General features: G+C 44.0%; 1 protein-coding gene across 7 annotated transcripts in view; it reads left to right on the top strand.

The window, feature by feature from the left end:
• LOC309374604 (neural-cadherin-like) overlaps nucleotides 1-16,095 on the top strand; it is a 55,682-nt gene that overhangs the window by 10,306 nt on the left and 29,281 nt on the right. For all 7 annotated transcript variants that reach the window (XR_014170644.1, XM_081919674.1, XM_081919675.1 and 4 more), the window contains exons 3-14: nucleotides 1,367-1,592; nucleotides 2,513-2,717; nucleotides 4,027-4,138; nucleotides 5,669-5,918; nucleotides 7,034-7,176; nucleotides 7,719-7,891; nucleotides 8,244-8,412; nucleotides 10,881-11,051; nucleotides 11,272-11,444; nucleotides 11,785-11,952; nucleotides 12,570-12,819; nucleotides 12,920-13,047. Coding sequence is in view for 6 of the 7 variants with exons in the window: in XM_081919674.1 (XP_081775800.1) it covers nucleotides 1,367-1,592; nucleotides 2,513-2,717; nucleotides 4,027-4,138; nucleotides 5,669-5,918; nucleotides 7,034-7,176; nucleotides 7,719-7,891; nucleotides 8,244-8,412; nucleotides 10,881-11,051; nucleotides 11,272-11,444; nucleotides 11,785-11,952; nucleotides 12,570-12,819; nucleotides 12,920-13,047 (2,168 nt within the window). In the remaining variant the exon portion in view is untranslated. The remainder of the gene's footprint in view (nucleotides 1-1,366; nucleotides 1,593-2,512; nucleotides 2,718-4,026; nucleotides 4,139-5,668; nucleotides 5,919-7,033; nucleotides 7,177-7,718; nucleotides 7,892-8,243; nucleotides 8,413-10,880; nucleotides 11,052-11,271; nucleotides 11,445-11,784; nucleotides 11,953-12,569; nucleotides 12,820-12,919; nucleotides 13,048-16,095) is intronic.

The raw sequence follows: 16,095 nt of genomic DNA, 5'->3' as shown, positions 1-16,095 counted from the left end.
GGTGCTGCTTTCTGTCTGAAATGAATTTTGCCTCTTTTTATTTTGAAACCCATTGATGCACTGCCAGGATTCAAGCCCTGACCCACTAGGGTGCTTTGAATATTTCAACTTTCCAATTCAAAAAATGGGTGGTGCTAAAAAGTTGTAACGTGCCTGGGGAAATTCAAAAGATAGTTGGGTTAACTTAATATAATTTAGTTTGGCTTGGCAAGTAAAATGTGTGCAAAATTGCATAGAAATCATTAAAATGATTGCCAAGTACTTGCAGTTATATTAAACATTTATTTATTTATACTTATATATTTCTTATTATTTTATTTAGCATTACCTGACATTTTCAGTAGGTAAAATTAAAACTCATACGTTTTCCAAAAGCAGCTTATGTGCTTCTTCATCAAATGCAGATTTACCAAGATAAATGTAGTCCAGTCACAAAAATAATAGCAGATTTGAATTCATCACATCCAAAACCATATTTTAAAAACCCTTCATTGAAGAAATTTGCAAAAATTAAGTTTCACTCCTTAAAATGACACACCCTACTGACCCACCTCTGGAGATTAAACTGCCCCAGATAGTTTCTTTTTGACAGACTTAAAAGGCCTTTGTTACGTTGCGTTGATTATGCATATTTTAATTGAAAAGTGACTAAGGGATTGCATCTTTACTGCCTCATTTTATGTCCCCACCTCAACAAACCCCACTGCAGCCACAGCCAAACTACTTTCTGTGCTGAATCCTAGATTAGTTTGAAGCGTCAGTGCTCTGCAAATGGTCTTTTCTCCCCCTACTGCTGTTGCTTTCTCTTATAATTCACTTTCCCTTCCTATGCCCTTCATTCTTCTGTGCCATATGCTTGGTAGAAGCAGCAGAGCAGATAGTGTAAGGTAGTCAAATGAGGTAAATTGGTTAGGGACTTGCTTGATTTAATCGCTAGTGCCATACCGCTTTGCATAAATGGGATTTTTAATTGGCTCAGAGTGTACACAGGAATGTGTGCAAGCCCTGCTCTTTCCTGTGCCACTGGTGTGTGCAGGAGACAATGGCAGCTCATGTGTGCTACTAACTTTGGCCCAGGGATAGGAACAGAATTCCTGTTCAGAATACTGATGGTGGCAGCTCAAAGTCTTCCTTCCCAGGCATAATAAGTGGAGCACCGAGTTTGGTGGATGTGCTAAGCCACCCTGCTTGCTGATTTAGCTGCCACTCAACCATCAAAAGCATCTTATTCTGTCCACTGCAATGTGTAAAAGTCAGTGTTGTTGGGAAGTAGTAATGGGAAAGAAATTTGTGTAAGTGAGGAGCTTGGTGCTAAAAGTTAACAATACCTCTTTTCATAATTTTTTGTACTCCTTTCACTCAACAGGTGGTGAGGAACGATTTGATATAGATATGGACACAGGGGTCATATTGACAACTGGCTTGCCTTTAACTCTTAACCAGGAGTATGTGGTCACCGTGCTGGCCATTGATGAATATGGCAGCAAAAGCCCATACGCTTACATCTCTATCCTGGCTGGCTCCAGGCCTCCTCAGTTCACAAATATCTCCTACAGTGTGTTTGTTCCAGAAAATACTCCAGCGAGTGAAACGTAAGTAGTGAATTAATGTCCTGCTGTACTAAAAGACTGTGTCGTAGATACTTACGCACATTACATAAACATAAAAAGCTTGCATGGTAAAACCAAAATATATTTTCAGCGTGTAGTTGGGTCTAGCTTGCTCTACTGGGGCAACCCTTGATGGCTGCTTTGAAGCTTTATAAGGTGAAAAATGTGGAAATCTGCTTCTCGATGTGAATGGGTCAACAGGAGCATGCTGCAGCTCTAGTAGCTTCCTGTTGTTTTCTGAGCCCAGTTTGTGTCTGCAGAAACCTAATGGCCACATTAGACAGAACACCAGGCCATTAGCTATGGTTGAGCAAATCGTCCTTTGCACAATCTGCATGGTGGTGCGCACAGCCCTGCAATTCCTGCTGTGCTCCTCCTTTGCTTGAAGCAAACCATGCAGCGGCTGGCTTAGCATTGTTGTCCCAACCACCAGTGGCATAGCGTGGGGGGTGCAGGGGGGGGCGGGCGCAACATCTGGGGGTTAGGGTTAAGGGGCGCAAATCCATGGGTTAGGGGGCGCAAATCCACGGGTTAGGGGGTGCAAATTACTTGCCTTGCCCCGGGTGCTGACAACCCACGCTACGCCACTGCCAACCACCTCCCCAATTGTGGTTTGTTTGGGAGAAACAGATCACTGTTTGTTTGGTGAGGAACAAACCATAGGTGCTGGTAATTGCCAAGCCAGCTGCCTCTGTGGTTTGTTTTCCCACCCAACTAGGGGAAGAGCAAAGTGGGAGCAGCCTAATTTGAAGTCTAACCTCAGGAGTTATTTTTAAATCCATGTATTGAAAGTGTAAAAATGAAATTTGCAAGGAGAAACTGGTACCTTGGCAAGGGATCTTGGTTCACCTCTGCCTACCCAGGATTAACAAACTGTCTCTTGGTTAATCTTTCCTTTTCAGAGTGGCTGTTATTGAAGCAGTCTCCTTCCAAAGCCAGCCTCTCTCTTACACTCTGCTGATGAATCCCAGTGGCCTGTTCAGCATGGACCCAGAGACCGGCATGCTAAGCTTGACTCATACGGTGGACTATGAGAGCGAGCATCACCTCTACCATTTTTTAGTTAAAGCAATGGAAGCCGAGAGTTTGCTCAGCAGCGTCACTGAGGTAGAGCCAGGGTTTTCCTTTCCGTACTTGGTTGCATGTTAAGATAATTACACAGAGCATATTGAAATACCAGTCCTCCAATGCCAGCCCTAAAAGTTTGGCTATTGAATCAGAACCCCAAATGGATTTTTTTTAAAAGGCATTAGCGCTTGTGTAAGGGGATTTCCCTTTCTCCACCCATGCATGCCCCATGGGCTACCCCGGGACACGGGTGGTGCTGTGGTCTAAACCACTGAGCCTCTTGGGCTTGCCAGTCAGAAGGTCGGTGGTTCTAATTCTCACAACGGAGTGAGCTCCTGTTGGTCTGACCCAGCTCCTGCCAACCTAGCAGTTCGAAAGCATGCAAGTAGATAAATAGGTACCACTGCGACGGGAAGGGAAACGGTGTTTCCGTGAGCTCTGGTTTCCGTCACGGTGCCCTGTTGCACCAGAAGTGGTTTAGTCATGCCAACCACATGACCTAGAAAGCTGTCTGTGGACAAACGCCAGCTCCCTCAGCCTGAAAGCAAAATGAGTGCCGCAACCCCACAGTCACCTTTGACTGGACTTAACCATCCAGGGGTCCTTTACCTTTACACCCCATGCCATTCCCAAATATGCTCTGAAGGGTTGAGGGAACCCCCTGGAACAGATTTAGGGAACTTGGAGATAGGAGTGGGGGGTGATCCATCCAGTGCATGCATTTCTCCTTGTGCAGTGGAACAGTCTGCTTAATGCTATGTTGAATAGCATGAACAACAACAATAATAAACAGAAACAAAGGGTGCCTATTTTTCAGTACATGGTTCCCAAAATCTGGATGCCTAAGGTGATGTGTTCATCAGTTCCTTATTGTATGGTTTATCCGCTGCCTCATAATCTGTGTTGTTTTTTTAAGTTCAGTTCTTTATGTTTTTAGATCTAAAATATAATTTGTTTAATTACCTTGTCATGTAAGACCATTGAAATGGCCATAGCCCAATGGTAGAGCATCTGCTTTGCATGGGGAAGGGCCCAGGCTCAACCCACAGTGTCTGCAGATAGGACTGGGAGAGACCACTGTGTGAAACCCTGGAGAGAGCCGCTGCCAGTCAGTGTAGACAGTACTGGGCTAGATGGGCCAATGGTCAGGCTCAGTATAGAGCAGATACCTAGAATTGTTTAATTATCTAAGTTATGTAAGCCACCTTGAGTGGTCGCTTTAGAACCAGAACTCCAGGATGTACATTTTCCAGGGACTATGGAAAATGGAATGAATTTCTCTTGACAAAGAAATATGCATGTGATCAGATATCATGTAACTAAGCATTTCTCTTCTGTCCCCTTGCAGGTCATAGTTCATATCACGGATGAAAACGACTGCTCTCCTGAATTTCAGCAATCTATTTATAGCCGGGAAAGCATTCTTGAATCAATCCCTATAGGCACGTCTTTATTGCAAGGTAAACCAGAGCCATCATTCCCTTGCCTGTCTTTGCAAAGCGCCACATGGTGAGCCGAGGACTGCAGGTGAACTACTTTAAGCAGAGATGGGTGCAGCCCTTACTCACAAGAGTCTCTGTCCCTGCTGGGGCAGCTAGTATGAAAGTGGGCACATGTGCCTCTTCCCTGGTCCTGGGATGGAGCACTGGGGACCCTCCTCCCCACCCCAGAGCCCTTCCTGGATTCCAATAACACTCTGTCCAGCTCCAGACTTCCATCTTCCTTCCCACTACAGCCAGGCAGGGTGCAAGGTGTGTGGGGGCTCAGCGGACATCCTATCCCTCCTCATCTTCCTCCAGAGCCTCTCATTCTGGGGCTGAGCCTGATGGTATAGTCATGACACTTGGAAAGAATAAGGTAAAGGTACCCCTGACCGTTAGGTCCAGTCGCGGACGACTCTGGGGTTGCGTGCTCATCTCGCTCTATAGGCCGAGGGAGCCTGCATTTGTCCACAGACAGCTTCCGGGTCATGTGGCCAGCATGACTAAGCCGCTTCTGGCGAACCAGAGCAGCGCACGGAAACTCCGTTTACCTTCCCACCAGAGTGGTACCTATTTATCTACTTGCACTTTGACGTGCTTTGGAACTTCTAGGTTGGCAGGAGCAGGGACCGAACAACAGAAGCTCACCCCATCGCAGGGATTCAAACCACCAACCTTCTGATCAGCAAGCCCTAGGCTTTTTGGTTTAGACCACAGTGCCACCCGCATCCCTTGGAAAGAATACATCCATGTATAATAAGATTTCATTCTGGAATTCTGCTTATTCCCCCCCCCTTTATTATCACACTTCAAACAAATAAGCAGTCATTATTATATTTTGCTTTTTTTAAAAAAAAACCTCTGTTGCTGAATATTTGGACAGCTCTTGGTCTCATGCCCTCAATATCTTGAATGAATGCCCAAAGTTTAGTGAGCTTCCATCTTCTTAATTGCACTGGGGATTCTGAAAAAAGCATTTGCTCTCACAGGGCTTTACAACGTGTTTTCTCCCTGTTGGCAAGTTGTGAAAACATCTTTCTTGGGTGTTAGAAACAGCACAGAACAGCTCTTCTACTTCCTGTCATGTTTGTCTCCGCAGTGAAAACACCAGCTTTTTGCTAGGTTGCGTTTGGCAGACTTTGATGGTCTCCTCCCAGCCACTGTGGGACCCCTGCCTTCTGATGGGAGAGTGTTTCCTGCTGACACAGAGTGTACCCCTCTGTTCACTCTCCCGCTTTAAAGACCAGCTGCCACCAGACAAGGTTTTACTTATTTCCACGAGGCTACCCCTTACCAATCAGCTTCCAAATTTACCTGGGCTCCTGTCTGAATCATTATTACTATTGCTACTAATTCCATTATTTTTTGCTCTTCACTCTAAGGTCCCAGAAAGTGTTTGTTTGTCTGAGCAGTTCTTTGTTAATTACTGAAACTTGTGTTGACTAGTCTCCTGTATTGTGACCCAGCTGTCCTCATTGTTTTCACCCTTTTAAACATTCCTGACTGCAGTTCTTGCAGCGGACTGTGACTCTGGATCCAACGCCGAGATCCTCTACTTCATTCAGAGTGCGGATTTTTCCATCACGCCCGAGGGTGTCGTCAATTCCAATCAGCGGCTGGACTATGAGCGAGCCAACCACATGTATGAGTTTGTGGTCATTGCCGTGGACAAAGGGCACCCTCCTCGGACAGGGACGGCATCCGTGCGCATTCGCTTGACAAATGTGAATGATGAAACCCCGGTGTTCTCCCAGTCAGTGTAAGCAGAGCTGCAGTCTTCCTTTGCGGTGGTACCACTCCTGCATTGCAGATATGCTGTGTAATCTTATTGTGCCCGTCAGAATGGTTGTTAGGTCCTAACCCTCAGCTGTCTTAAACTGACCTGCAGAAACTAATGCAATGTTATGAAGGTGCATTGCACAAAATAGCTGCAATATCTGATTTTTTGGACCATCAGGATATGTAAAAATATGGCGCTGCTTTTAAAAAAATAAAGACAACTTGAGGTAGATGTTTTGACTACAGCTGCTGGCTGAGGATAATGGCAGTTGCAGTCCAAAACATGGACCAGGTTCCTAAAGGCCTGTTTAGTCAGACATATTATGGGATACATAGAATCAGCAGTGGTGTGACTATGTGGTAGATGGAGGCCGATGAACTTACCTTTAGTTCCTGACCATTTCCTGCTAGTTCCTACAGCAGGTTTTAAATTACAATTCTCTCAAAATTCCAGAATGTATTCTCTTCCCTTCCTCAGAGCTAAACAATGTATTACATTTATTCAGTGTCAAATGACATAAACATTTCCCTTGCTTCTGGCACACAAATGATGTACAAATAATTCTAGCATCGCACAAAGTCCACACGCTAAAAGCCAAAATTCTCCTTTCCTAAAGAGCTGTTTAGTCACAAAGTGAAATCAGGCCAAATTAATGATAGCAGGGCTGTGCAAACACCATGCCTATAAAGCACATTTCTTCCTGCAAAGAATCCTGGGAACTAGGATTAAGGGTGCTAGGAATTGTAGCTCTCTGAGGGGTAAATCGACAGTTCTGTAGATTTTGTGGGGGAAGCCAAGTGTTTTCATTTTCTGGTGTGTCAACCTGCATGCCCATCTAGCCCCAGAGGCATTGCTAGGTGCTTAGTCCCATAACGCACATTTACATATGATTTACATATGTGGGGATGTTTTTTTTGGGAGTGTAAATATGGCTCTGGGAAATTAAGGTGGTGGCTGGGATTTTCACCAGCACTGTGCTTTGCTATATGCCCAGCCCACTCTGTGCGAAGTTTAAAGAACTGTGCAATGCTGTTTAATGGGAAATTGTTGGGTGAGTTAGGAATTAGAATGCATTTATTCTTTCCTTACATCAGTTACAGAACTTTCCTCTCAGAAGATGCAGGCCCTGGTACATTAGTGGCTACTATCCACGCGAAAGATCCTGATGGAGATGGAGTGCTGTACTTAATTACGGGTGGGAACGAAGAAGGCAATTTTGAATTGGATAGCCATAAAGGTAAGGAAAGAGATGCTGAACATTAGTCTATGGCATCTTCCGCACTGCCTGTACAGTATTGATAAACCTAAATAGGAAAATCCTTGCAAATATGTGCAGGCTGCTCATTGTTTCAGCATAGCATTCCTGGCAATGCCAGAATAAATTGGATTTATTCATTTATTATAAGTTGTAATGTTTCTTTATTTGTGTAGCCAAAGCCATTCAAAAGGAAAAGTATAAGATAAACTATATTGCACAGCTAAAATAGTTATAAAAATCAGGCATTCTTTCAAATAGTCAATCGCTCCACTGATCAATTTGCCTGATCATCCCCACAAACATTTCCCTTTAGAAGTGTCACTCTAAATATAAAATAAGCCACCTTTTCCAGAAATCTATGGGGACCTATCGTTCTCACATTTAAGACCCTTATGTCCTGTAAAGAGAGATGCCTTTTCCTTTTCCTTGTTGGTATCTCCACCTCCCTCCCTACTCCTGAATCCAAGTATCCATAATTTTCTTTTGCTTTCTTTTCTTGATCTTTGGTCATCTGAATCCAGGTATCCTCAGACTTCGCAGAACCCCCCTGCCTAAACTGAAAAGCCCGCAGTATGTTCTAAATATCTCTGCCATAGATGACAATTCCTCAGGGGGACCACGATCTCTCAGCAGCTTTGCAGAAGTTGTGGTGGAAATAAATGACATTAACAACAACAAGCCTGTTTTCAGGGAGGTGAGTTGACTTGCTGCCCCCCGTTCGTGTGTTTTAATTTTTTTATGTAGCAGCAGAATTGTTAGTAGTTTTGACTTCTGCTTGTCAAACTTGCAGGATGTGGTATTCTCTACGTTTGGCTGCTGCTGATTTTGAAAAGTTCAAACCTGTAAAGTTTCGTCCAATTTTAAGTCGGTCTTTGAAGTCTCCCTAAATAACTCATGCTTAAAACTTTCTCTCTTCCTTTCAGATGAATGCCTCTGACTCCTTCTGCTTTATCTTGCACTTAATTTGGTTGCCAGCGTACTGTGCCTTACATGATAACGGATTTCTGAAGTTGCTCAAGTTAACTTGCTGTTTTCTTGTATTTCAGTGTGCTTACTACAGTGACAGTACCTGGGTTCTAGAGAACCAGCCTCCAGGAACCTACGTTCTGCAGGTGGAAGCCTACGATGCAGACTTTGGAGTGAATGGAGAAGTGAAGTATGGCCTCATGCACAGAGATGGAGCTTCACCGGGCTTTAGTATTGATCCTGATTCAGGTAAGAATTGCCTTTCATAGTCTGGCTAGCCCAGAATTCTTTTTTCTTTTCTTTTTACAATAACTTTTATTAGTTTTCGATTACAACAGTCCAATGATAGCTTCATTATAACAATGCCAAATTATAATGCAATTACTAATCCCAATCATTCGGATGCCAAATTATATAATTCAGGTGGCCTCCCATGTGCTAGAACAGGGGTCTGCAACCCCGGAGCCGCATGTGGCTCTTTTACACCTTTGCCGCGGCTCCGGGGCGGATACTAGCGAGGGGAGTAGGCGCATTGTGTGCCCCGACACTCCCCACTGTGGCGGGCGCTGTACTGGCTGTGACGTCGCATGGGGGCGGTGCGTGCGTTAGTCACCTTCCCGCCCGCCCGCTACATTGTAAGGGGCATGTACGCTGGTCACTGCATTGAAAGGGGGCATGTACGCTGGTCACTATTTTGAAGGGGAGTGAAGAACACACACACACAAAAAGGTAACTTGTTAATTTAACGTTTATTTCTATGAGGAGGAGTAATTCTGAGGGGTCAAACAAAGAAATAATAAAAAAGTGACAAAAAAGTTATTTTTATAATGACGAGTTTTGCGGCCCCCAGTTGTTTTTTTCTTCGGAAACGGGTCCAAGTGGCTCTTTTTGTCTTAAAGGTTGCAGACCCCTGTGCTAGAATGAATGGTTTGATGATTTACTTTGTTTCTGCGTTCCAAAATCTTATTCATCTCAGTTACACTCCAGTCAAAATAACAATCCCTTATGCAACAACTGCAATATTAACGACATCCATTCGTCTTGACACATTAAATGTTTTATACATCTATAGGTGAAGCATTCAAACTACATCCTTATTCCTCCTGTGTGTGACAATTATTCTGTCCGTGGTGTTCCTTCCTGTCCTTGTAAAATATTATGTCTTATCTTTTCCCAGCCATTGCTGCTCTCCATCATGTCTTGGGCGGAGCTAATATCCCATTGTTCTTTCAGAAGGTCTCCATTCTCAAATGCCGGGCGAGCCAGATCCTGCATAATCAGAAAGTGTTAACTCCATAGCCTGTTCCCCTCTTACTATAGGAACATGGGGAACTGCTTTATACAGAGTCAGACCACTGGTCCATGTAGCTCAGCAATGTCTGCCCTGACTGCCAGGGCCTGTCCAGGATTTCACATGGCTGGGATCTCTCCCAGCCCTTACCTGGAGACACCTGGGACCTTCTAGATGCAAAGCAGGTGTTCCACTCACTGAGCTCTACAGCCCTCCCTGTATGGGAGGCACTTGCACTAGAGTACCTCCAAAGACTGTTTGTTTGCTCATGCAAAGTAATGCATGAGATTCTCTGGCTAAGTAATTGGCCCATTGACCCTGACACTGCTCCTGACATTATATTCATATTTGTGAAAGGGGTGGTGGTTATTGTTTTGTTTTTGCTTTAACTAGTTATCTTGTGCTTTTATAATGTATTTTTATCTTGTGAACTGCCCTGAGATTTTATGTATATTTTAATACAGTGGTACCTCTGGTTACATACTTAATTCGTTTTGGAGGTCCGTTCTTAACCTGAAACTGTTCTTAACCTGAAGCACCACTTTAGCTAATGGGGCCTCCCGCTGCTGCTGCGCCGCCATCGTGTGATTTCTGTTCTCATCCTGAAGCAAAGTTCTTAACCCGAGGTATTATTTCTGGGTTAGCAGAGTCTGTAACCTGAAGTGTATGTAACCCGAAGTACCACTGTATTCATTTTATTTTGCATAGATTTTTTTTTTAACATTTTAGTGCTTGCTATAAATGCTGCAGGACCCTTGGATGGGAAATTGTCTATAAACTATTGTTATGAAATAAAGCAATAAATTATATCCTCAAATTTAAATGGAGATGAACCATTTGAAGGGGTGATGGGGGGGGTTAAATACCCCTCTCCTCCCTGCCAATCCCATTGGAAATAGTTTTTCTTCATCTAAACTGGTTGTTGGTCTACTGTCACTTGCTTTTAAGTGTATACCCTTGTACTTATTTCAAGCCTCATGGTATTGTGCTTCTAAATAATGATGAAAAATTCTTTGGGTGCACAAGTATTTACTGAATTTTTGTTTTCAGACTCTCGATGCATTTCAAGCTGACTACTCATCTTCTGCTTATTTCAGCAGAAGCTCCTGATGCATTCTGTAGTTACATTATTTCTTTTAAATAGCCCTTTACCCTGAAGAAGAGAGAAATTGGGTCAAAACACATTGGGAGTTGGGCAATTTCTTCAGTAAATGTTTGTATACCATCTAAGCTATTTTGTGAGACACAACAAAAATAAATTGCAGAGTGGAAGAAAAAGGGAGCTCCTCTGTGCAGGCAAACATTACAAGGGATAAGCTTTTATTAAGCCTGAACGGTGGGAGTGAGTTGCTGCAGACTTGTGAAAACGTCTGATTAAAGCCAGCGGTGATCCCGCTGACTCTTTGATAGTAATGTGTCTGTTTAGGTGTTATCGTTTCGACTCGGCGTTTTGACCGAGAGAAACAGAAGGAGTATACGCTCTCTGTGACAGCTACAGATCAAGCTCAGGAGCCACTGATTGGAGTGTGTCAAATCACCATCTTCATTGCTGATATGAATGACAATGATCCAAAGTTTGAGAACAGCCGCTATCAATGTGAGTAGGCACAAACTGTTGTTGCACTGTGAGAATTGATTTAAGCTGCTTCTGTGCTTCTTAAAGAGGCATCTGGTTGGCCACTAAGATAGAGGATGCTGGACTAGATCCGGCAGGGCCTTCCTTGCATTTTTATGTGCCGGGATTGCCATCACTGAAATGCCACTTTAACTAGGCCAGGGCATGTTTAGAATGAACTCTGTGCTTCCATCTTTCAAAGACTTCCTTCGTGAAGACACCCCAGTGGGGACAAGTTTCCTCCATGCTGCAGCTCATGATGACGACCAGGGGGTAAACGCCGCCATCACATACTCCATGTTGCCGCAGGAGCCAGAATACTTCCAAGTCAGCCCCAGCACAGGCTGGGTGTACGTGAATCTCGTAATCTCCCAGGTATGCTTCTGCATACAGCAGAGCTTTCCAAACTGTGTGCCGTGACACATTAGTGTGTTGGCTCAGTGTGTAGGTGTGTCACATGAACGCTCTCCATGGTTCTCCCAGAGCTGGAATGGGGTCAGCTTAAGCTCTGGTTTGCTGCTAAAACTGAACTGCTGTGTCACGAAATGATGCATGTCCGAAAAAGTATGTCACCGGCATGAAAAATTTGGAAAGCTCTGGCTTACAGAATATAATCTGGCAGGAGGAATACTTGCTGCACCTGCTTTTTTCAGCCTTTGTTCTAGCAAACGAGCATTCGTGTTTTGGTGAACGGCTGCTAAAAATTCTTTTGCAGACATTTCAGATCACAAGATACATCGTGGCTACAGATGGAGGGAACCGGAGCAGCACGGTGGAACTGACCGTCACTGTAACGAACACACTTAATCAGTCGCCGCAGTGGGAGAAAAGTGCCTATTCGGTCACGATCCCGGAGAGCACGATTCGAGACACCAAGATAGTGGTACACTTTAAAAATAAAATTGGAAACGTATTTGTTTCAGAATAAAAGGAAGTTGGTTTACACTGAGTGGTGTCCAGAACTGGGCACAAAATAGAGTGGGACTATTAGTATCTCACTTTTCCTCCAAGGAGCTCAAGATGGTGTACATGGTTCTTATCTGTGAGTCATGGTCCCTCCCCTAATTGTTCTGAAATTCTGCAGACAAGTCTTGCCCCTATTGGACAAATGAATCCATATGTCTGCATCTCTGATGATTTTTTTTAAAAAAGAAGAATTGGCTCCTTTTGCTCCACAGCTCATTTCTGTTCTTCCTTGGGTGTGGATTCCTATGTGAAATGTGTGTGGCAGTAATTTGAACATCCTTCCCCAGGCTTTCCAGACATTTTGAAGTACAATTCCCATCATCCCCGACCACCAGTTTTGCTGACTGGGGCTAATGTGAGGTGTGGTCCAAAACATCTGCAGAATTTGAGGGTTGGTTATTATTACCAGAAAAGCAGAGCTCTGATGCCATTGGCCGCAATAGTATCATCTGCATTTCAATTCTTAAGGATCAAGGTGGCCCATGTAAATGCATCTCCCCACTGAACGGTGTTTCTGGTTATTCCTGTTCCTAGACTATCAAAGCAACGTCCCCACTTGGTGACCCAAGGGTTACCTATACCCTGGAGGAGGGCCAGGTTCCGGAGACAAACATGCCTGTCCGCTTCTACCTCAAACCGAACAGAGCAGATGGGTCTGCTTCACTTCTGGTTGCTGAACCTCTTGACTTTGAGACCACCAAGTTCTTTGCACTGAGCATCAAGGCTCAGAATGTAGCTACAATTCCATTGGCATCTTTCACCACGGTTTGTGTTAATGTCACAGGTTGGTTATCCGTTTATTAATATCGGCATATCAAACTGAAATTACAAGTACTTGATGTCAGCGAACCATGTATTGCTAAATCTGCCTTTTTGTTCCGCAGACGTCAATGATAATGTCCCGTTCTTCACATCTTCTACTTATGAGGTTTCTGTACCTGAGGGAGCAGCGGTTGGTACCTCTGTTGTGCAGGTTCTTGCTACGGATTCAGACTCGGGACTCCACGGAGAGGTTCGTTGTTACCTTTCCCTTTACTGATAACGAGTGAGAAAATGCAACATGCGATTCTGTATCCCCAAACTTTCTGGGTGGTGGTCAGCAAAGTCTTGCTCAGAGACTCAAGACCCTAACTTTTTGTACTGCAGTAGAACCTCGGTTTTCTAATGTAGTCCGTTCCGGAAGTCCGTTCGACTTCCGAAACGTTCGAAAACCAAGGATCAGTGGGTTGGCTGGAAAGTCAGTGGGGAAAAAAATAATGAAAAATGCACCTTGTAAGCTGTTCGACTTCCGAGGCGCGTTCGAAAATAGAAGCATTCACTTCCGGGTTTTCAACGTTCAGCTTCTGAAATGTTCAGCAGCCAAGACATTCAAAAACTGACGTTTGACTGTAATAGCCTCCTGAAGTACGAAGTTACAGTATACATCTGACGTTTGACTGTAATAGCCTCCTGAAGTACGAAGTTACAGTATACATATTCTTTTCAACTGGCGCCACATGCCATCTCTTGCATGTGTTAACATGTGGATGCCAATATGCATTAAAGCACTTGTGTAGACTGTAGATCATTTAAGACAAAAATGGAAGAATTCTTTTTGTTGTTGTTGTTTAGTCGTTTAGTCATGTCCGACTCTTCGTGACCCCATGGACCAGAGAACGCCAGGCACCTCTGTCCTCCACTGCCTCCCGCAGTTTGGTCAAACTCATGCTGGTAACCTCGAAAACACTATCCAACCATCTCGTCCTCTGCCGTCCCCTTCTCCTTGTGCCCTCCATCTTTCCCAACATCAGGGTCTTCTCCAGGGAGTCTTCTCTTCTCATGAGGTGGCCAAAGTACTGGAGCCTCAGCTTCACAATCTGTCCTTCCAGTGAGCACTCAGGGTTGATTTCCTTCAGTATGGAGAGGTTTGATCTTCTTGCAGTCCATGGGACTCTCAAGAGTCTCCTCCAGCACCATAATTCAAAAGCATCAATTCTTCGGCGATCAGCCTTCTTTATGGTCCAGCTCTCACTTCCATACATCACTACTGGGAAAACCATAGCTTCATAGCTTTAACTATACGAACCTTTGTTGGCAAGGTGATGTCTCTACTTCTCAAGATGCTGTCTAGGCCTGTCATTGCCCTTCTCCCAAGAAGCAGGCGTCTTTTAATTTCGTGGCTGCTGTCACCATCTGCAGTGATCATTGAGCCCAAGAAAGTAAAATCTCTCACTACCTCCATTTCTTCCCCTTCTATTTGCCAGGAGGTGATGGGACCAGTGGCCATGATCTTTGTTTTTTTGATGTTGAGCTTCAGACCATATTTTGCGCTCTCCTCTTTCACCCTCATTAAAAGGTTCTTTAATTCCTCCTCACTTTCTGCCATCAAGGTTGTGTCATCTGCATATCTGAGGTTGTTGATTTTTCTTCCGGCAATCTTAATTCCAGCTAGGGATAAATCCAGCCCAGCCTTTCGCATGATGAATTCTGCATATAAGTTAAATAAGCAGGGAGACAAAATACAGCCTTGTCGTACACCTTTCCCAATTTTGAACCAATCAGTTGTTCCATATCCAGTTCTAACTGTAGCTTCTTGTCCCACATAAAGATTTCTCAGGAGACAGATGAGGTGATCTGGCACTCCCATTTCTTTAAGAACTTGCCATAGTTTGCCGTGGTCGACACAGTCAAAGGCTTTTGCATAGTCAATGAAGCAGAAGTAGATGTCTTTCTGGAACTCTCTAGCTTTCTCCATAATCCAGCGCATGTTTGCAATTTGGTCTCTGGTTCCTCTGCCTCTTCTAAATCCAGCTTGCACTTCTGGGAGTTCTCGGTCCACATACTGCTTGAGCCTTCCTTGTAGAATTTTAAGCATAACCTTGCTAGCGTGTGAAATGAGTGCAATTGTGCGGTAGTTGGAGCATTCTTTGACACTGCCCTTCTTTGGGATTGGGATGTAGACTGATCTTCTCCAATCTTCTGGCCACTGCTGAGTTTTCCAAACTTGCTGGCATATTGAGTGTAGCACCTTAACAGCATCATCTTTTAAAATTTTAAATAGTTCAGCTGGAATACCATCACTTCCACTGGCCTTGTTATTTGCAGTGCTTTCTAAGGCCCATTTGACTTCACTTTCCAGGATGTCTGGCTCAAGGTCAGCAACCACACTACCTGGGGTATATGAGACATCCATTTCTTTCTGGTATAATTCCTCTGTGTATTCTTGCCACCTCTTCTTGATGTCTTCTGCTTCGGTTAGGTCCTTTCCACTTTTGTCCTTTATTATGGAAATCTTTGTACGAAATGTTCCTTTCATATCTCCAATTTTCTTGAACAGATCTCTGGTTCTTCCCATTCTATTGCTTTTCTCTATTTCTTTGCATTGCTCGTTTAAGAAGGTCTTCTTGTCTCTCCTTGCTATTCTTTGGAAATCTGCATTCAATTTCCTGTATCTTTCACCATCTCCCTCGCTATTTGTAAGGCCTCATTGGACAGCCACTTTGCTTTCTTGCATTTCCTTTTCATTGGGATGGTTTTCGTTGCTGCCTCCTGTATAATGTTACGAGCCTCCATCCATAGTTCTTCAGGCATTCTGTCCACCAAATCTAAATCCTTAAACCTGTTCCTCACTTCCACTGTGTATTCATAAGGGATTTGACTTAGATTGTATCTTACCGGCCCAGTGGTTTTTCCTACTTTCTTCAGTTTAAGCTTGAATTTTGCTATAAGAAGCTGATGATCTGAGCCACAGTCAGCTCCAGGTCTTGTTTTTGCTGACTGTATAGAGCTTCTCCATCTTTGGCTGCAGAGAATATAATCAATCTGATTTCGATGCTGCCCATCTGGTGATGTCCATGTGTAGAGTCGTCTCTTGTGTTGTTGGAAAAGCGTGTTTGTGATGACCAGCTTGTTCTCTTGACAGAACTCTATTAGCCTTTGCCCTGCTTCGTTTTGATCTCCAAGGCCAAACTTGCCAGTTGTTCCTTTTATCTCTTGACTCCCTACTTTAGCATTCCAATCCCCTATAATGAGAAGAACATCCTTCTTTGGTGTCACTTCTATAAGGTCTTGTAAGTCTTCA

This window comes from Podarcis melisellensis, assembly GCF_964234715.1.
Source record: "Podarcis melisellensis genome assembly, chromosome: 7".
Lineage (NCBI taxonomy): Eukaryota > Metazoa > Chordata > Lepidosauria > Squamata > Lacertidae > Podarcis > Podarcis melisellensis.
This window is presented reverse-complemented; position numbering and strand designations above follow the sequence as displayed.